Source organism: Osmerus eperlanus, chromosome 3 (genome assembly GCF_963692335.1).
Source record: "Osmerus eperlanus chromosome 3, fOsmEpe2.1, whole genome shotgun sequence".
NCBI classification, from domain to species: domain Eukaryota; kingdom Metazoa; phylum Chordata; class Actinopteri; order Osmeriformes; family Osmeridae; genus Osmerus; species Osmerus eperlanus.
In genome coordinates, this window is record NC_085020.1 from 11,071,454 (window position 1) to 11,093,664 (window position 22,211).

General features: G+C 42.9%; 2 protein-coding genes and 1 long non-coding RNA gene across 15 annotated transcripts in view; 1 reads left to right on the plus strand and 2 right to left on the minus strand.

Moving 5' to 3' along the window:
• The window catches only part of caska (calcium/calmodulin-dependent serine protein kinase a), a 30,528-nt gene extending 17,054 nt beyond the window's left edge, over window positions 1-13,474 (minus strand). For 6 of the 13 annotated variants that reach the window (XM_062457228.1, XM_062457223.1, XM_062457216.1 and 3 more), the window contains exons 1-6: window positions 12,712-13,473; window positions 2,172-2,284; window positions 1,510-1,615; window positions 941-1,018; window positions 664-736; window positions 106-208 (exon numbers count right to left, since the gene is read on the minus strand). In XM_062457228.1, the coding sequence (XP_062313212.1) occupies window positions 106-208; window positions 664-736; window positions 941-1,018; window positions 1,510-1,615; window positions 2,172-2,284; window positions 12,712-12,770 (532 nt within the window). In that variant the 5' untranslated portion in view covers window positions 12,771-13,473. Of the gene's footprint in view, window positions 1-105; window positions 209-663; window positions 737-940; window positions 1,019-1,509; window positions 1,616-2,171; window positions 2,285-12,711 lie in introns of all 13 variants that reach the window. The other 7 variants (XM_062457226.1, XM_062457221.1, XM_062457224.1 and 4 more) reach the window with 2 other exon arrangements.
• A 534-nt stretch (window positions 13,475-14,008) lies between these two features.
• On the plus strand, window positions 14,009-19,924 carry LOC134017525 (uncharacterized). The gene is made up of 5 exons (XR_009929759.1): window positions 14,009-14,172; window positions 14,654-14,973; window positions 18,849-19,049; window positions 19,209-19,407; window positions 19,676-19,924. It is a non-coding gene; the product is annotated as an uncharacterized LOC134017525 (long non-coding RNA).
• LOC134017524 (T-cell surface antigen CD2-like) lies at window positions 15,804-20,825 on the minus strand. The gene is made up of 5 exons (XM_062457229.1): window positions 20,720-20,825; window positions 19,910-20,206; window positions 19,131-19,373; window positions 18,840-18,995; window positions 15,804-16,834 (listed from the first exon to the last, which is right to left on the minus strand). The coding sequence occupies exons 1-5, from the start codon at window positions 20,769-20,771 to the stop codon at window positions 16,599-16,601; spliced, it is 984 nt and encodes a 327-aa protein (XP_062313213.1). The 5' UTR covers window positions 20,772-20,825; the 3' UTR covers window positions 15,804-16,598.
• Window positions 20,826-22,211: the final 1,386 nt, after the last annotated feature.

The window sequence follows — 22,211 nt, forward strand, 5'->3', positions numbered from 1 at the left end:
TTTACAGGCACTGACAGCTGTCTCTCCCATCCCTGAACTGTCAACCGTAAATTTACATTTTAGCTCAGCAACAAACAAGAGAAGTTCCCATCAAGCCCTGCTTACCTCCGGCCACAAGCCCGGATTCACCCAGCTGGATGGCCACTCCAAACCCTCCCAGCTGGACTGGAGAGGAATTCTCCTTGGAGGCCAATAACACACAGTGAGGCTGGAGAGACAGGGAGGGCGCGAGAGAGAAAAAGGGAGAGTGAGAGGGGGAGAGAGAGAGAGAGCGAGCGAAAGTGAGAGAAAGTGAGAGAAAGAAGAAAGGAGAGAAGCACAGTGATGAAACAGAGGAGGGAGTACATATACTTATTTCAAAAATGTATTTATCAAACACAAGTAGGGAATACATTAAGTACAGTTGATAATCAAGGACCAGAAGTGAATAGTTCTAACTGTATTTCCATGGTTAGTGCCCAGGAATGGTCTGTATTTATCCAGATACAGTGCAGGGGGAGGGAGAGGAAATACAAAGGGGGGAGAGAAGGTAGGTGGGGATGAAATACTAACTATACTATATATAAATATATATCTAGAGGTCAGGCAGTGAGGAGAGGAGACTGGAGAGAGGAGGTAGGCAAGGAGAGGCGATTGAGGAGAGGGATGGGTTAGTTGAGGCACCTTGACGTCGCGATGGATCACGTTGTTGTCATGGCAATAGCGTAGCGCCTCCAAAATCTGTCTCATGTAGTGACTGCAGGGGAAGTGAAGGAGGGTGAAATGCATCTAAAACTGGTGATCTGCCACAGTGTAATGAAATTCTGTGTTGTGTAAATTTTAATCAAGACTTTGTTTAACCATCTGTAGAGTAATGTCAAATGCAAGTGTTATGATAGTAACAAAACAGTTTCTGCTGACTGAATCCAAAACCAGAATCAGGTTCAGATGTTCCTCTCACCTGGCCACTGCTTCACTGTAGACAAAGCCAGCATCTGCCCTTTTCACTATTTCAAAACACAGATCTGCTCCATCCATACTGCAAGGAGAGATAGAAAGAAATGATATAAAGCTTCATTTGAGTCTGTGTGTGTGTGTGTGTATTTACTAAAGCCATAGGAAGCCCTCATACAGCAATTGGCTTTACAATCCTTGAAAATCCTCAAATGCAGAGATGTGTCAGTCACCTAGCGATGTCTGATAAGGGACTTAGCTGATAACACAATGAGTACTGGGCTAGAAGAGGAACAGGAGGATAGAGGGGGATGGAGACAAGGTGAGCATCACTGCTTTAATGACCTGAAAGGTATTTTCCATTTGATCATTGTATTCCACACTGATCTCTTTCTCAATTATTAGCCAATGTTAAAATTGCTCTCTCAAATTTTCTTTCTATACATTTTTCTTTTTTTGGATCTGATGTTGTCAACATGACAACAAAGACCCACCGTCACAGCGTGAGACTCATCCACAACAAACATGCATCATACTTAGTGTAAGAAGTGAGTTTTCCTGCTGTGGGAGACTTACAACTCAAACACCATGTAAAGCATGCCCTCTGAGCTGTAGGTTTCCAGCAACTCCACAATGTGAGGGTGTTTCAGCATGTGGTAGATACTGGCTTCTCTCTTCAGGTCTGAAAACAGAGAGAGACAAACAACCTTCACTGGGATGGAAATGGAGCCCTTGTCTATCATTCTAGCATATAGGATAGCAGGTGTAGCAGGTGTAAGGTAGCAGGCACAGCAGGTGTGAGGTAGCAGGTACAGCTGGGGTGAGGAAGCAAGTGTGAGGTAGCAGGCGTAGGAGGTGTGAGGTAGCAGGTGCAGCAGGGGTGAGGAAGCAAGTGTGATGTAGCAGGCGTAGCAGGTGTGAGGTAGCAGGCGTAGCAGGTGTGAGGTAGCAGGTGTGAGGTACTTTCTAGACCTGCTGGGTATACAGGATGTATGGTGGAAGATATGTTGCACAGACCCCCTTCCCTAATCATCTGGCTACAAGAAAAGACTGGCTGCTGAAAAGGTATTGATTTACATACTGCGCCACAAGCGGCTAGGCTTTATGGAGCCAGTCCTTTCTGAACCCAAACGTCTGTGTCTAAATATTGGTACAAGATCTGAAATCCCCATAAACGTATGGAAATATGAAAAGGATAGAAATCTGTGCGAGTGTCCTTTAACAATATGCATCCTTGCCTTCTGTGCTGAGTCCTGGGCTGGATGTGAACTGGGCCACATCAACAATCTTCACAGCAAACTGCTGCCCTGTCTCTCTGTTGGTGCATCTCCTCACCACACTGAAGGGACCCCTGGACACAGACAACACAGACAGTAATAACGCTGGTGTATTTTAGCCCCAAAAAAAGGTTTCACCCACTTACTAGATTGGTGCTTACTAGATAGTGTTAACCAGAATGTGGACAGTAAAATATTATTTCTAGAATAGTCTCCTGAAGAAAAATGAAGAATTAAACCAATTAAATTGTCTTTTTGGGGAGGGGGATGACTTAGACACCCATAGTTTATATAAACTGAATGCAGAATGGGAAACAATCTTGAGAGAAATAAAATAAATAATTACGCTTATTTGGCAAGTTAGGTCCTCCTACCATGATCGTTAATGAAATTAGTTCCACAATCACACATTTGGCTAGGTGATACAAACATTCTACAAGCAGGATATATATTTTTTTAAATGTAGGCTAACTAAAATGAATTATTGATGTATAGATGACTAGGAGGCCTACTGTCTACTAAATACTGTACAGTGCCCTCTCCAAAACTAGGTAAAACAAGCACTGACCACCAAAATACACCTCTACTATTCTAAGTGTTTCATTTCTACTTCAACCATATATCAGTTACAGTAACAGCATGTGTTTGGTGTTGTCTGGGCGCAAACACAGACTGGATGAGCAGATGGTCATCAGACTAAAGCTGCTTAACATCAGAGAAACAAGGCACAGTGGCGTGCTGCCCAGAGATGACCAACCCCCCCCCCCCCTCTTTCCGCACACGCACACACACAATTAAAGTCCTGCCCACTCATGCTGAAACCAAATAATGATGAGTAAGGAATTAACACACTGGCTCTGTAACTTTTACTGGACAGACAAAAAAATCAATTTCAATCATGCCACACAAGCAGACACACACGGCTGGACTGCTGGTAGGACTCCCGGTGGAACAGCCTCTGGAAGCATCCCGTGGTCTCCAGGGTGAGCGAGTGCATGGAGGGTTATTTAAGGCTTGTTTTAGCAGTAATTAACCCTGTCAGAACTCACAGTTGATATGCAGCCATTCATCTGTACTGGGGAGACAGAGAGAGAGAGACAGAAAGGGCCAGGCAGCTGATAGGGCACAACCTTCTCCCACTCAATGGCTTCCCCTCTCCCTCATTCTCTCACCATTTTGTCTCTTTTCTCCTCTCGTCATCATTCTCTCTGCATCTCCAATCTCTCTCCATCCACCCCCTTCCTTTCTCTCTCACTCTTCTTTCCATCTCCCTCACCCCCCCCCCCTGCCTTTCCCTGCCCTCCCCTGGGATGATGACACCACAGCAAATATGATGTTCTCACCAGGCACTAGACAGCATGGAGCAAAGATGTGTGAAGTCAGCTTTAAAGCACAGACATCCGGGGTACTCAACGGTTTCAGAACAAAATACTTGGGATGGAAGGGGGAGAGAGGGATGGAAGGGGGAGAGAGGGATGGAAGGGGGAGAGAGGGATGGAAGGGGGGACATTACTTGAGGCAGGAAAGGCAGAGCCCTGTGTGAGTGAATAGAGTCAGCTGCAGCATTACTTCCTATCTATCAGAAGAAATTATACACTTCACTTCCCTCACAGAGAGAACAGGAAGAGGGGAGAAGAGAGAAAGGGGAGGGGAGAGCTATATAGGGGGACATGCAGCTGCAGAGTATGAGAGAGAGAGGGGGAATATCAGAGAGAGAGAGAGAGAGAGAGCTCTGTAAAAACAAATCACTGATGACCAAAACATGACAGGGCCACTAAACCTAAACAACAGCAGTGGTTCTCTTTTGACAGTGATCTCAACACATCAATTTGTGCTTCATGTTGTTTTTTTCAGACCTCAAATCTCTGTACCTCTTCGACCAAGGGGGATTCGAAGGGATACTGAGTAGATAGAATAAAGACATCTTGGACAGTCATGGATGCAGCAGTGTGGGAGTTAGGTTGAAGATACACACCTTTAATAAGAAACTCTAGCAGTGACGGACATTGCATCATGATGAGTGAAGCCTAGTTCAGGCATGGCACTCGGGCAGTGCGCGTCATTCCGCTCATCAACTACACCTGTGTTAGCCTGCTTCAAGACCATTGGGCCACGTCCGATAAGGCGGCAATATAGTCCCTCAAGGAAACTCCTACACTCACTCCCGGTTGTTGTATTATCTGTGCTGCTGCTGCCCTCCACCATCCCCATCCCCGACTATTTGCTCCTTGCCTCATATTGCTGGCTAATATTAGAGGCAGGGAGTGCTTCCCTTAGATACATCCATTCAAACCTATTTCCATAGTGAACACACTGAACTTCACTGTAACAGTGATGGAGCTATGGGCATTCAGAATGTCAGTGATACTGCTCAAATGGAGCGCAAAACTCTACTGTCTCGTTACCATAGCAGTTTCACTGCCCCAAGAGTCCTTCACAGATCTATGATCATTCCTAGCTCACATGCAAGTGTTGTTGAGTAAAACCAGTCGGCAAGTCATGCTTTTATAATGTTTATTAAATTACACTTTGATCCAATGAGTACGAACTCATACTTTGCCTTTAAACAAAGTTATCCTCCACATGAAACCTTTTTTAAAGATTTATTTTATTATCTTTTTATAAAAAAGTTTTTTCTAGATTTGATCAGACTGGGAGCAACGCTGTTGGCAACTCCGGTTCACTCTCAACATCTCATTGCACCTTCATTGTTCAGCCTGGCCATTGAGTTTGTGTGTTTTAGACACAACACCTACATGAGGCTCGGGAGAGCCATTCTGATCACACAAAGAATGGCCTATGTGAAATGATTTCTCCAGTCTTAATCCCCTAGTTTGGTATTCCTCAGGAAATGCTCCAATTCCAGGAGTGTGCTGGATACAGACCTGGATAGAGAGCGACTTATGATTATTCCAAGGCTTCCTCAGAATAACACTTCTGAAAAGGACAATGCTCAAGGGATTTCTCTCTCTCTCGTACACACACACACAGTATAGAGGATCAGAACTAAAGTAGTTTCTTCTGGCTAACAATGAGAGGATTTCAAAGTACTTGTATCTCTCAGGGCTTGATGAATAAAGTAGTGAGGAGATGGAGAGGGGGAAAGTTAGAGAAGATTTCGATAAAAAAATGTTAAACGCAGCCAGGCTCTTCATACTTGGGGACCGTGTTTGTAAACCAAAATAGGGGATTGCGAAGGAGACACAGAAAGGGTGCTTTCACTTTCCCAATTATATTCTTATCCCTGACAGTTCAAACAAAAGCACTGAAAATCTAAACAGTCAAGACTCAAGCTGCTGGAGAATGGTTGTGTGGTCTGAAGTAAAAACAACAGCATCTTTCCAGAAATGGAATCAGTGTAAAATGTAAAATGTTGTAATAATTGACAGCTACACACCTACACGAATCACACCTACATCTTTCTTGTTTTCTATGAAAGGGAAGAACAGAGAGTTTATGCTAATTTGCTTTGCAAATCCTTTCAAAGCATTCTACTTGTCTATGTTCCTAACAGTCTCCTGTTAATAAAAAGAATGTGGACTGTGACCCTATTAAAAGGTGAAGTTTACCGGAAAGAGATCTGGTTCCACTTTCAAGGTCAGGGACAGTATTGATGTGAATAAACTTTTTCACTTTGTTCAATTTTGGGTCTACTTCGAGATAACCAAATTTGATTATTTTTTTAAACGAGATAAGAGGGATAGGAGAAGTGAGAAAGAGGGGTATCCTTGAGTGCAAAGGAATTCCACTTCAGGAATTACCAGGATGCATGTGTGGTCCCTACAACCTTATCAGGTTTGTTGAATCCAGATTGTATGTTAAAAGTGAAACCTAACAATGTGCAGATTAGAGCTACCATTAGGGAAATTCCAATGTCCATTCACGCAAACACTGATCCCTCGTCTGTGCAACCTGGGCTAGTCTGTCCCAGGGCTAGTCTGTCCAAGGGCCAGGCTAGTCTGTACTAGGGCTAGTCTGTACAGGGGCCAGGCTAGTCTGTACAGGGGCCAGGCTAGTCTGTACAGGGGCTAGTCTGTACAGGGGCTAGTCTGTACAGGGGCTAGTATGTTCCCGGGCTAGTCTGTAGGGGCTGGTCGGGACCAGGCACACATTATCATTTGTATGTACTATGAGAAATGCAGTGGGAAAGCGTTTCGCATTCCACTGAAATAGTTTGCTTTTGTTTCGTGTGTCTGCGTGTGTGTGTGTGTATGTGGCACTGGACACAGCCGTAACCCAGGTTACAGTGTGTGTTTTGGCAAAGAGCGCGGAAATGACTTCAGGCTGGACAGCCCAACCAAAAAGACTGAAAAAAGAAAAACAAACAGACGGAAGAACAGGGAAACTATTCCTAAAATACAGATGGCAGCCTCAGCAGATTGACACTAATCCTTAGCAGACAGAGTTAGGTTCCTGAATCACCACCAAAACAACCAAGGAAATACCAGTTACTTACTCGTGGAGAATCCCCCTGTGCCTCATTATGTGTAAATGTGACACGCACCTGTCATGTGGACCAATGTTTTGGGGAAAAAGGAGCAGAAATATAGTAACCTTGTGAAGGCTATAATAAGTGTATTCAAGAAAGCAAGAGAGTGTGGGGGGGTAGCTGTAAAATGGTAGGTTTTGAAAAAGCCACCGAACTGACGTCAGCCCTTTTTGGCTCTGGTCTGTACCTTTGTCACGCCCCAAAATTTGCTGCGCACTGCTCTGTGTACTTCCACGGAATTACAAAGAAGAACATTTTTCAAGGATATTGAAAATGGACTACGGTCGTAAATGCAGTGTTCCAGCCTGTACAGGGAATGCTGACACTTTTCAGAGTCTTCCCAAGGAACCAAACACTCGATGGACTGTGATGTTTGTCTACGAGAAGATCCCTGTGCAGTTCGACCCTCAATTACACATTTGCTCGAACCATTTCACCGAGGACAGTTTTGAAAACCTGGGACAATGTAAAGCAGGATTTGCTATGAAGATATTGCTGAAAAGAGGTGCTGTTCCGACCTTATGTTCATCAAAGCCGCAAGCTGTAGTATGATGTTGTCCTAACAGTTATTAGCAATGCTAACGTATCCTGCCTGTATCTAGCATCGGTAGAATGCGAACGTTATTTCCTGTTCCTGACTGTGTTTCATTCAAATAAATAACCTGTGTTGTCATGTAAATCTACATTTATTCATTTAGCAGACGCTTTTATCCAAAGCGACTTCCAAGAGAGAGCTTTACAAAGTGCATAGGTCACTGATCATAACAACAAGATAGCCACAAAACATTGCGAGTAGCCAAAACATGAAGCACACATTGTGAACAACCAAAGTAAGTGCCAAAGGGAAGAACCATAAGAGCATGTAGTTAAACAAGTTACAATTCAACAACATGAACTGCTATAAGTGCAAGTGTACCTGTGGAAAAAACAAGCAACAATAATAAAAACAATATATCACCGCGAGTACAAAAAATTTAAATCAGTTACCACTAACCACAAGAGCAACAAGATGCATGTTTGTCCAGATCTATTTTTCAGCAAGATAGCTCGAGTTAACTGAAGCTGAGTTGAATCATGATAGTTTGTTTTCTAAGCTGTAGTGCTAACGTTACCCACCTAAGTCGATCCTGTTTGCTTCGACAACAGAAGTGGAAACAACTAATGTAATCATTTCAAATGTTATTTAGTCAATCTGTTGAAAACAGTGTTGTGTAGACACAATACATTTATTTGTATGTTTTTATTTCAAGTCTCCACCTTCATTGTTTCAGTGAGTGCTGTTGGCCGTGTTGCGTCTTTGCTCTGCAGCTTCACTTGTTGTAAACCAACCAATCAGCGTGCAGCTCATCACTATATTCATGTGCATACCATAAAAGAAGAAAACCTAGCGTTTCTTCCCTGGACAATTTCACAGGAAGCATCAGGGGGCATAGAACAGCACCCGGGCCATTTTCAGCCCAACCAATGTTATATACATACCCTATTCGGAGACCTTAAGGAACAGTGTGAAATAACCAAAAACCCCAGTCAATGACCCCTTTAAGGAATTGATCACTGCTGAAGTTACCTCTGCAAGGACATATGGAAGACCACTACGAGTATCCTCATCACTGCAGGTACCAGCAGTGTTGGTACTGGGGCAGGGCTTCTAACACTGACTCAGTTCAGGCTGGGATGCAACCCTGGCGGGCTGGGTTGGTGTTAGGGTGTTGCATAGGACACGGCTTATTTCTATTGGTTTGTTTTCTTATAGTTAAAGCGTTCTTAACTTACATTTAAAGTTCCCTGATATAGATAAACCTGCATTTCTGCAAATTTCCAGTTTATTCCCGTAAAATCCTATATACACCTGTTAATTCCCATTGAAAGCTTCCAACCCTGTTTCCCACTGTAGCTTCCCTTAATCTCCTTAATAACGCCAGGAATCTCTGTCTGTTTTTTTTTGTTTTTTTTTACAGGCTTTTATGGCAGCGAGTTTCCCATGATTATCTTAAGAACTGGACACTCCGCAAAGTTCATTTTTTGCAGGATTCCTTTTTACAATCCAATGGAGTAGTGTTTGACGTTGTTTGAATCATTGACATTTCCCAAAAATAATTTGCCGCCAGTTTCGCGATGGATCTTTTTCAGCCATGTTGACCTCACACTATACGCTTCACTAAGCTCTTGGACTAATGTGCACTAAGAGGTAGGAGGTTGTGTTAACTTCAGTCAATTTAGTCTAGTTAAAACAAACTGTGAATACCTAAAACAAACTAACATTAATACCAATCATGATGCTAACATTATCCTGGCACTAACCATCTCCAGTCCTAGAGTTTCCTGCTATCCATTTCCAGTCCTATAGTTTTCTTGCTCATTTAGGCCAGTATATCCCTTATGCTATATGAAAATCCCCCCCCCACACACACACACACACACAGGGCCTACTGACCCCATTCAGGAAACACAGAAACAGTGAGGAAATACCTCCAGGGGAAGGAGGAGAGGGAGCACACATGCTCTGAGAGGGATTTGAAGGAGGGAGAAAGGAAGATGAAATATGAGCCCATTAATGCGGAGCTCCTGTTGAGGCTTTTGGACGTCTGCTCTCATGACCTGTGTTCTGCTCTCATGACCTGTGTTCAGAAGGCTGACCAGACAGGACCGCCTCATACTAACTGACACACTTCACTTTTTAACAACTTGTTAAGATAAACATATGCAATTATAACAATTAAAGAAATCTAAAGATTATTGGAACAAAACTGGAAGATATACGTGTTGTGAGGAAAATATTGTGACACTATAGCAGACCAGACCACCCCCCCCCACACACACACACAATCCCTTCATCTGAAGGGGCTAGTATGGTCTCTTCCAGGGTTAGGGTTACCCCTTAATCTCATCTCATGAGTATACATAGTAGGGATTTCAGGCACCTGTGAGGTAGACACACACACACAAACACACACACATATTCTCACGAGGACCTATTATAGGAGCCTGAAGTTACAGCATGCAGGGTGTGAGTTATACGAATGGACTCAACCCTTCACTCTACTCTCCTTCCTCTCTCTCCTCCACCGTTTCCTCATTGTAATATCCATGTGCCCCAGGGAGGGTATAGCCATACAGCAGAGTGGATCAATCTGGAAATGCCAGATACTAAGACACACACACACGTGTCCGAGATAGGGTTGCAAAATTCCGGGAATCTCAAACTTGGAAACTTTCCATGGGAATTAACAGGAATGTATGTGAATTAACAGGAATTAACTATAAATGTGATAAATTGCAGGTTAGCATAAGAGGGAACTTAAATGTAGTTTGATCTTTTTTTGCAGCATGGCCTTATTCTGGTTAAAACAACCAGATTTAATGCAAATTCTGTTTCATTTCTACCCTGCACATTCCTCAATCACATGCACACAGCACTCTACTTACTGCAGGGCTATTGAGGCCACACCCCCTGCCTGCACTGTGCATTCCTCCATCACATACACAGATAATTTCTAGAATCCTGCACAATATGGCAGGACTATTGAAGCCACAATGCATGAGCCCAAGGACTACAAAGTAACTTTTGATAATAATACTCGGGTAAATATATTTGATATATGGTATTAAAGTTTACCTAACAATCCAATTCAAGAACATAGGTAAATGTTTGATTTAGCATGCTGATTGAGTGTTCATCTACTCATGTAGCCTATTTCCAGCATTAATTGTAAAAAAAAAAAGACCATTTGGGAATATTCCAAATGTTTAGGTAATTATTTATATCTGTGCATGGCATTGTATTTGTGTTTTGTACGTGCTTTTATTCTACAGAACAGTGCCACTTGCGCCATCTGATGTGTCGATACATTTCACCTCAGCCAATGTAGAAGGAAAGGCTGTGTACATTTGCAAATACTGTGCAAAGCTCTATGTTAACCCTTGTGTTATCTTCGGGTCATTCTGACCCATCAGTCATTGTGACCCACCGTCGTATTGCGACAAATTTACCTCATACAAAAACAAAGTAAAGCATTTTCTTTTAACTGTCGGGCTGTCTCAGACCCCCCACATTGGAATGGTTAAAAGAAAATTATTTGTATTTGTTTTTGTATTGGGTAAAATTGGGTAAACACAACGATGGTTCGTTATGAACCTTTGGGTCATGTGACCCGAAGGCAGCACGAGGGTTAAGAATGCCACAAAGGTGCAGCAGCATATAGCCAAGTGCCTAAAGTTTCACCAGGGCTCAAAACAAGCAACCCCAGGCAAGAGTTCCTCTGCTTCCATTCGAAGTGAAAATGATTCAGACACCCTTTCATCAGCTCCTGGTCACTCTGGAATCAGAGGATTTTTTGACTCAATGGATGAACGTAGCCGGAGAAATGCTGATGAATGTTTTGCTCAAGCAGTGTATGCAACTGGCTCACCTCCCAGTCAGTGTCATTTGGAAGAGATTTCTGAATGTTCATCGCCCCGCATACACACCTCCCACCAGACATGCTTTATAATATACATTTGCTGGATGGAGAGTTCTGAAGCAAAGGTCAAGCAAGCCACTGACAAAGCAGACTGCATTTCAGTCATCTGCGTCTCTCTCGTCAGATGTTCAAAGTCTGTTTGCTGAGCTCAAAGAAGAAATCCAAGCTGTCCTGCCCACTTCCTTGCTGCTCCAAGCAGAGGAAACCACAGTCGTCAAATCAATGGAGAAGCGCCAAGAGTTCTGCATGAAGCCAGTATGCAGCAGCACACAGGCTGGACCCAAAGTATGAGAAAAGCATACTTTCTGGTGAAGAAATCAACAGAGCTTCCACTGTTCTTATCTCACCACATGGGTCTTGATGAAGTTCTCAGCAGTCTGGCAAAGTACTGTACCAAGGATGGCCTTTGGGAAGGGAATATGGTAGTTGAGCCAGAACAGATCTGTATGTACCTGGTGGAAGGGACTTTGTGGATTTGAGGCCCTTGCACCTGTAGCATCCATCATCCTATCCCACCAACATCAGCCGCCTCTGAGCGCAACTGGTCACTATTTTGGAAAACGCACACAAATGGTTCGCAAAAGGCTCACAAAAGCAAGGGTTGAAAACTGCTAACCGCCACTTTGCAACCCTGTTCTGAGGTCAGTGCTCTAAAAATGAGAACTTAGGTCTAAATGCTGTTCACAGTATAGATGAGAACAGAATATTCTGCTCTCAATTTAGCATTTTTCCACAGTTGGCAGCTTTGTGGACCTACTGCTATAGCTCTTCCATCTAGGCTACATGGTTCTACGGACCCTGCAAAATGTGAGAGGAGACTGGGCATTAGGCTTATTAAGAGACACCACCTCAATGGCCACTGTTTGGCTTGGATTCCCCAGCTAATCTCCTCCACCCAGGATAAAAACACTGTTGAAGATTCAATGAGGCTTTAAAGACAACACTCTGTCACACACGTTCTGCTGAATGAACAGAATCGTCCCAGAGTAGTCTGGGATTGGTGGCAGACTTTCTGTACTGCACTACAGGAGACTGGTGGAGAAGCTGGTTAGGCTGTCTGTCGTGTGCTTTCACTTGCTTCTGGCCTGCCTTAATGTGTGCATAGCCTGCCTCATACTTTTTCTAAAACGAATAACACTCCACACAACATAACACAGACACATCCTGGTCCTCACAGCATGCACTCACACAGGTCCATTAAGTACATGCAGGTCAGGCGAGTCAGGTGCTCTTCCTCAGCCACTCAATCAAATCACCAACCACACCACCAATCACCAAGAGACGTACAGTTACTAAACAGAAGATATTAAGGAGAGATTATACAATATGATAGGAATATTAGTTGTGAAGTAACCTACCTTGCCGTTAACTAACTCCCCAGACTTGTGTGTATCAACATCGAGATGCCATCATGGCAGCATGATGGCATTCAGGCTACTCGCCACGGGTATGTCTGTCCGTAGACCTATAGCGTTTATCTGACGGCTTCCTTGTCGTGACGGTAAGATTGCACAAGGTAATAGCTAAAATAATAATACAACGTGATACTTACTTCCCAATGACCTCGCACAGCTCGTAGACATCTTCAAAGAGAATGTCGTCGTCCGCCATAGTCCGACTTAGTTGGGAAAATTTGCCAGAAACCGTAAATAAAAACACAAGATACGGCTACTATACTAACTGGCGTTAGAATGGTGTAAACCACAGGCAAACCCCATAAGACAAATCCAGAAGCATGGTCAGCAGGTTTGCGAGAAAAGGCTTCCCAAATTCCAATGGGTACAGTTGTTTTTTGATTATTTTAGTGTGGCTCTATGGGATCCGGTTAGCTGTTCACTTTGAAGCAACGTGAATGTTTAAACAAACGTTTGCTGGCCTTGGTTTGGCCCCACCTTGTCCGAGCTTCCCGGTTCCCTACTCTTCCTCGAGGAAACAGTGTGTCGTCAGTCTCTAAAGAACTTGACGCGTGCCTGCCAGCCGCTGTCAGTCCCCACACTACACCAGGTAGGCAGTAAACAGCTCAACAGAACTAAAGCTACAGTCTAACCGAAAAAGGCTTCACTGTTGAAAAAACTGCATCAACGTGAGGACGCGAAATTAATCACATTGGCAACACGTACTGTAAAAGGTTATATTCTTCATGAAAAGCATGCATTGTTATATTAAGATTGCATTGTTAAACGCACAACGCATCTTCCACTTTTCTTTCCCACGTCGTCTCTACTACAAGCCTTTCAAGTTACAGACAATCCAAGCTCCTCCTACCCTATGTTATGAAACTGCTTCGATGTCCTCCATGTTGGCTCAAGAGATGTGCCTGTTTTCAAGAATTCCTCAAATGAACAGGTCTGAGCTACGATGACGTAGATGAGCTTCAAGAGTCACATCTCATACAGAAAATCAATGGTGGGGAACACTCAGATACCAGACCTAACAATTCCGAGCGGCACCCGCAGCAGTGAAAAACAACGCAAGCTACATATACGAAACAAAGCAGGCATAAAGCAAGTATGGACTAAAATACTTAAATATGTACTGTAAAAGTATTAATATCCTACATTTTGCGAGGAAATTACAAAAACTTGGGTGTAGATAAGTAGCCTAGTAAACAAAACCCCACATATAGAGCATACACTTTCATGAAGTCCTAAAACCAGGCCATTCTGTTCGCCTCAGAGGCAAGGATCAGTGTGTGTGTGTGTGTGTGTGTGTGTGTGTGTGTGTGTGTGTGTGTGTTTGTATAAAGGATGCTTGCAGCAGAACAGTGATAGGCAGCATGTGTCTTGACATTATCTTGTCATCTGATTCCACCCTCTTCCTTGTCTCCCTAGTTCCACCGTGTGGTGGAAGAGCCTGACATTTCCTAGCGTCTCTCCAGCCCATCTGTACTGTAAGTTGCACAGGAAGAGGAGCGCTGCCCTCTGCTGGCCAGAATGCTGCCATGGCTGCCACAGAGGGATGAGTTGATTGGCTGCTGCCCCAAGGCATTTTCCAGTACCTGCCAGGTGGAGAGGTGAGAAGCACACACAAGACAAGCTTACTGATCTGATTGGATGTTTGCTTGAGGGAACAATTACTGATCATCATCACTAAGCAGTATGTCTGCGGTCTTATAAAGGACCAAGCACTTCCTGAGGTATTTCCCGTCCAAGGTTTTCATTGTCATCGTCAGCTGCACCAAGGATGAACGTTTTGTTGCCTTGGTAACCTGTCCCGATCATCATCCTCATGTGTCTTTCCCTTAAAAATCCCTCCTGCTTCCTCTTCTTTGTCCTCCATCATCATCTTCATCAAAAACACTGTGGAGATGAGGAGGAATAGGTCATTGACCGTTGACTATCTGTTTTCCGTTGACTATCTGACTATCTGTTTTCCCCCTTTACCTCTCATCTTCTCTGCTTTCTCTTTATCTATCTCGCTGTGTTTCACACCTCCTGTTTCCCTTCCTTCTTTATCATGTGATGAATCTCACTCCATGAGGGAGACACATGCAGCTACAGGGATGCCCTGGACAGGTGGACCCAGATGAAGCTGCTGTTAACTACCTGCTAGTGACACAAGATGGTGGTCCACAGCGGGAGGATGTGGGGTCTTCGACGGAGCTAGAGTGGAGGCCTACAACATCTTTCATAACTGTTGGGCACAGGGTAACCATCTGTCTGTCTGTCTCTGTCCTAGGTTGAACCTATTTGGGCGTGAGCTCATTCACTGCTGCAAGTTTTGATAGGTGGATGTATGTGATTGATGGTAGACCCAACAGAAAGCTGGCCACTGATAGGAGAGACAGCTGGAGCCTGAAGAAGCCCATGACCATGTACGTAGTTGGTGTCTTGAAGCTCAGAACCTGAACTGTTTGTCCCCTGTGTGTATGCGGACAAACACGCTGTGTGTCCACGCTTGCTTGCAAATGTGTCAGACAACCACTATACTGCCACCCAACCCCATTCAAACTGCTGTGTGTGTGAATGTGTCTGCGTGTGAGTGTATTTGTGTGTAGGTCCATGTGTGTGGCTTGGCTTGGCTTGGCCATGTATCCTGTAATGTTACTTTCTGTAGTCAGACAGCTGGTCTCTGGTGATCCAGCTGGGAGAGAGATGGTGGTGGCATGACATTAAGAACCACCTAATCTCCTCGGTGGCATGTTGGGACCTGGTTACTGGGCCTTGACAGGAGCGTGAGTGTTACCTCTCTGGATCTCCCATCAAGGACGTCCTATGCACACACATACTCAGGATAGCCCCGGGCATGATACATGTGTAAGCTGGAGCATGAGGGTTTGAATAGAGATGAGTGTGGCTGTCTAGCTATGTGTCCTGAACTGGATGAATGTACTCTGTACACTCACCATTTGAGCCCTTTCTTTAGTATTACTTATAACACTTTATTTATAAAGTCCAACATGTACCAACAAGCTCATGTTGCATTCATGATATGTGCAAAGCCTTACAGATGCCCTATTATGTGACATCCTCTGGTCTGATGGAAATAAAATTGAATTTGGCTTATGAACAAAAAATTACATTTGGCAGGGTCCGTGAGTGCTAGTAAAATTGGAAAAAGTAAATTGAATTTATTATGACTGTACTCTGGAAGGTTGCAAGCGGTGAATATTTTTAAGGTAGCGTGGATGTTCTGAAGGGTATGTTCACCATGTCTTTTAGATTTATTCATAAGGGGGAAATACAGTTTGGCTTCAAATACGACAATTTTAGAAAACAAATGTCATAGCTGAAATCAATTAAGCATAAAAGTTTAAACAAGATTCAAAGTTAATCAAGATTTAAAACTAGGGTTTGAAAGCAAATAAAGTAATTGTCCTTCATTTTCAAGTACATTTCTGGACAAATTGTAATTGTGCAATAGCATATGGAGAAGAAGTATATGCATTCTGACAATATCTGTAATCAAAGTGTGATTAGACACTGGATCCATACTGGGTAGATCACACTGCTGAACCAAAGTACTTTCATTCTTTCAGAAGTGCTAGTTTCATAGTGACACCAACAACACTCTGGCCCTTTTCTAGAAGATGTGAGCCTCATTACATGTTCAAACCAAACTGAAGTGCCTCTGTTTGCCATCTCTTGGTTCACCTCTCCTTCCACTCAAGCACAAACACCGCAGATGGATGAGAGTGCATAGTGGTGCTGAGGCCCACACTGATTGGATGAGAGTGCATAGTGGTGCTGAGGCCCACACTGATTCGTGGAACACGAGACCAGGATGTGGTCTGTTTCAGAAAAGCAGGTGGAACTGCTAACCTAGTTCAGTGTTCTAACTGTTGAAACAGGAAGACAGAGTTTCCTCTAACCACAACACCACACTACACAAGAAATACTCAGATATGCAAGCAGAATGTTCTCTTGAAACTGTACGAAACTTGTTTGCCAAGCTTTAAGGACTACACATACACACAGCCATACAAATGTATGCACAGATTTAGCTCCTATTGGTTCGAGGTGCTGTCCGTCTGACCGTCAGTTGTGGTTGAACCAAAATGGATAGTTGCTCTGGAGGTTTGGGTCGAGCCTGGCGCTGGGAGTTACTTGTGGGTAGGGTTGGAGATCTGTTTTGGGGTCGTGCTCCACCTTGGGCTCCGGGTGGAGGGCAGCGTTGGTGGAGGGTTGCTTGGCAATGTTGTTTGGTCAGGGTGGCCCGTCGTATTACCTCCTCTTCTACAGAGGTATAACTATTAGGGGCTAATACATGAAGACTGCTAGAAGCATGGGCATTTGGCCTGACACATTACTCTGATCATACAAGTTTACATGTAGTTTCAAATACATATACAAGAGGAAAAACATGTCATCTTGATCATGCTAGCAGAACTGTGGAGTTACAGTAGGCTACAGCACATGGTAGCAAAAGTCTACCAAAAGATAATCCTCAAATCTTATCTTGTTTTTACAGTTTACATCTGTATGTGCGTATGCACATGAGAAAGTGTGTGTGTGTTTGAGTATGTACAGTCAGGTCCATAAATATTTGGACATTGACACAATTTTCATCATTTTGGCTCTGTATACCACCACAATGGATTTGAAATGAAACAATCAAGATGTGCTTTAAGTGCAGACTTTCAGCTTTAATTTCAGGGTATTTACATCCAAATCAGGTGAACGGTGTAGGAATTACAACACGTTTTATATGTGCCCCCCCCTTTTTAAGGGACCAAAAATAATTGGACAAACTAACATAATCATAAATCTAATTGTCACTTTTAATACTTGGTTGCAAATCCTTTGCAGTCAATGACAGCCTGAAGTCTGGAACCCATAGACATCACCAGACGCTGGGTTTCGTCCCTGGTGATGCTCTGCCAGGCCTCTACTGCAACTGTCTTCAGTTCCTGCTTGTTCTTGGGGCATTTTCCCTTCAGTTTTGTCTTTAGCAAGTGAAATGCGTGCTCAATTGGATTTAGGTCAGGTGATTGACTTGGCCATTGCAGAACATTCCACTTCTTTGCCTTAAAAAACTCTTTGGTTGCTTTCGCAGTATGCTTCGGGTCATTGTCCATCTGCACTGTGAAGCGCCGTCCTATGAGTTCTGAAGCATTTGGCTGAATCTGAGCTGATAATATTGCCCGAAACACTTCAGAATTCATCCTACTGCTTTTGTCAGCAGTCACATCATCGATAAATACAAGGGAACCAGTTCCATTGGCAGCCATACATGCCCACGCCATAACACTACCTCCACCAAGCTTCACTGATGAGGTGGTATGCTTTTGGTGGTATGCTTTTGGTATTGGATCATGAGCAGTTTCTTCCCTTCTCCATACTCTTCTCTTCCCATCATTCTGGTACAAGTTGATCTTGGTCTCATCTGTCCATAGGATGTTGTACCAGAACTGTACAGGCTCTTTTAGATGTTTTTTGGCAAACTCTAATCTGGTCTTCCTGTTTTTGAGACTCACCAATGGTTTACATCTTGTGGTGAACCCTCTGTATTTACTCTGGTGAAGTCTTCTCTTAATTGTTGACTTTGACACAGATACGCCTACCTCCTGGAGAGTGTTCTTGATCTGGCCAACTGTTGTGAAGGGGTTTTTCTTCACCAGGGAAATAATTCTTCTGTCATCCACCACAGTTGTTTTCCGTGGTCTTCCGGGTCTTTTGGTGTTGCTGAGCTCACCAGTGCGTTCTTTCTTTTTAAGAATGTACCAAACAGTTGATTTGGCCTCACCTAATGTTTTTGCTATCTCTCTGATAGATTTGTTTTGATTTTTCAGCCTAACAATGGCTTGCTTCACTGATGGTGACAGCTCTTTGGACTTCATATTGAGAGTTGACAGCAACAGATTCCAAACACAAATACATACTTGAAATGAACTCTAGACCTTTTATCTGCTCCTTGTCAATGAAATAACAAACTCCCATGAGGGAATAACATACACCTGGCCATGGAACAGCTGAGCAGCCAATTGTCCAATTACTTTTGGTCCCTTAAAAAGGGGGGGCCACATATAAAATGTATTGTAATTCCTACACCGTTTTTGGTATTTACATTTGGATGTAAATACCCTGAAATTAAAGCTGAAAGTCTGCACTTAAAGCACATCTTGATTGTTTCATTTCAAATCCATTGTGGTGGTATACAAAGCCAAAATGATGAAAATTGTGTCAATGTCCAAATACTTATGGACCTAACTGTATGTTTGAGTGTGTGTTTGATCCGTACCGTCAACAGGATTCTTGCGCTGCCAGCTCATGAACACACACACACAGATGATGATGATGATGAAGATCAGGATGGTCAAACCCGCCAGAATGGTTACTGAGATCCAGCGCTCCAGACCAAACAGCAACACGGAAGAAGAGGCCTCTGTGTACTCATCTAGTCATCACAACAAAACACTTTTTATCTTTTAGATGTCTCTAACTGACTCAGGTTAGGTGCATTTTTCCTGCTACAAAGCACATTTTAAAGAATATGAAATGTAACAAGGTGAAACAATTTTCTGTTGGATACCTGTGCATTCAGGGTGGACATCTTCACTCTTCTCTTCACTCACTCTGTTTTTCACCAGACATGCATATTTGTCCCCAGGTCGGATCTTCTTGTCACTGACAGACAGAGTCAGTCCTGCCTCTCCTGTTTCCTGTCCGTTCAGTCTCCAGGACACGTTCACCTTGACATCATTGCCTACATCACACAGGAGCCTGGCTGACGCGCTGCTACAGTTGTGTGTGACTCTGGGTTTAGACACAGGAGCTGACAACAAAAACATGTTTGGTCATGTTTAATGGTGAGCACTAACCATGTTCTAAAACCTCAAGCAAAGTGGTGTGTGTACTGTATGTGTGTGTATTTGAGAGAGATAAAATGAGAGAGCTAATCTATAATATACAGTAAAGAATGGCCTGTCTTAAGTCTCACACCTGGGTCAGTTAGTTAGTAAGTATGTGTAAAGACTACTTGGGTCAGATACTACTGTTTGTATAACTACTGTCAGATACTACAGTATGTATAACTACTGTCTTATACTTGCTCTTGATTTGTCTTAACCATGACAGTGAAAGCAAATGGCAAGTCCCCTTAATACCAACTGTGAGGCAAATCATACACTTTCACATAAAAATGTAATACTGATTTTGATCCAGATCAGGACGTGCATGTTGTGGATTGTTGTGGATCGTTGTTGTTGCAGTTACTGTATATCAGTATGACATCCTGTATGTCAGGATGCCTTGCCTTGCTTAACCAAATAGAAAAAAAGTTCAATATCAGTACATTCCACTGATACTTACATAGGACATGTAAAATAATGGTTGTGCTTTTCAAGAGACGGCCCTCGTTGTCGTAGATGGTTGCTGTGTACCTCCCTGTGTCTTCCAGCTGCAGGTGCTCTAGGAGCAGGTGAAGCTCTGCTGTGGTCTGGCCTCTCTGGCCTTGTCCCTTCTTGCTGTCATACACCACAGTAGAGCGGTGGGAGTGGTGGACCCAGCGCAGGTGGATGGATGATTCATCGCTCACCAGGCCTAAGGTTCCAGAATTGAGGACTTGGCTGGTCCCCACAGCACCATACACAGTCTCCTCGACAGCACCTACAAAACAGCCGCGAATGACTTCTGCTCATCTGCACTCGGACACAACAGACATCTTTAATGCGTAGCATCCATGCATGAGATGCAGGGGTTGGCAACGAGACAGATGTGTACAAATTGAGAAACAGCCTCAATATGTGATCAATACCGGATCATTAGAGATACAAAGATAGTTAGGGTTTGGTCAGATGAAAATGTGTACTTACCAGAGGTTTACAGATATAGTACACGTATACTTAACGGACAACTACAGTAAATGAAAATATTCAGCGCATCCTGTTCCTTCAACTCATAGGCATCAGCATGGTTAGCATTTGCAAATGTATCTGACAGTCTGTTTGCCTTAGATATAATCTACAGTTTATTGTGGTAATTTGAATTTCCTTTAATCTGAGGCATTTTACAATCCCGAACCCACAACAAGGGGGTACCACATAGTTTTTATGAATCTACACCACAAACACCCAAAACAAATATTAATAAATGGGGCTACAAAGCTATCTTTAGTCTCACCTTCCACCAGCATCCAGAGGAGAGTGAGCGACAAGAGTTCTGACAGGGCCATGAGAGATGCTCTGTGCTCCAGAAGAACATCTGTGAGTGCCTGGTGTCATAGAGGAATGTGTCTGTGTGTCTCTCAGGTTTAGAGAAGCCTACATCGCAACTACATCTCTTAGCTAAGAACACCTACTGACCTATTTGTCAGTGGAGAGAATCTGGGGTCTGTGTGTGTGATATTATCTGTTTATGTATGTACACACCTGCATGTGTGTTGTACACACAGACTTAAGGCAGCAAAAACACAGTAGAACTGATGCAGTCAGATAAGTAAGGATAGTCATAATGCATGAAAATTTGATCCAAATGTTTTCTCAATTTTGGGGGTTTGTTAGAAATATTTATTGTGCATTTTATGCAAGCTACAAGAATACTATTGTGCAACATATCTTAGAGTGCAGAAAGATCCCCCAAATGAAGTTAAACATGCTGACAATTAGTTAAACAGGCTGATTGATACCTTTACTCAGCATGTAAAGATTTTTCAGTTAGTAAGTAAGCTAAACAGATGTCAAACTACATATTGTGTTGGAAGCAGGGTCAAACTCCACTGTATCTTTCCACTCCAAACTGAAGAAGTCGTTTTCCACTGTTAACACTCAGTCACTCACCCACACACACAAACACACACAATGTGTCATTGTGTGTGTTTGAGCCAATGACAGAAGAGACATGAGACAGTTGCAAATCATGATTGTGGATGGATCAATGACTATTGATACACTGAGTGCTATAAATGGTCTTGCAAGGAGACTAGATGGCAGACAACTTTGTGACCACCATGATGTTTGTCTCTTGTAATAAAGATACTTGATAAAGATTAATATTTCTGACAGGGTTTAAAAATGTTTTATTTATTTATTGAAGGTGTTATGAAAGATTAACAACAGGTATTGAACACAAGTATTCCCTTCAATTTAATGTACTCATAGTAAAATCCTTAACACTTATTCTAACACTTCACACTATATAGGTTATAAAGGTTTGTCCACATACAAGGGTTCAATCATTCATGTGTTTTAAAATTGATCATTTTGTTGATTAAAAAGAGATTATTCCATCAAAAGCAACACTTAATAATATCTCATATCAGAGCAAAGTTGTTTCAATGACACGTGTGTTTATTATGGAAGTTTATTTGACTCTTTTCATGGAAATGCATTTTTCAAATGCATGAATGCTCAATACATTGCATGTCATACTTTTACTCTTTGTTCAAATGGCCATTTTCTTTTTTCAAATGTTGATTCAATGTGCCACGACAATGCAATCCCCAATTCAGTTTGAATTGGGCGATACAGAAATACAAGGCTATTTTACAGCACTGCATAGCACAAATGAATTGTGCTATGCATATGAATTGTAAACAAACACCCCTTTGGCAGAACTGTACATGCAGCACTAATTAATTAGGCCTACAATGATGACAAAAGGCTCAAGCATTGTG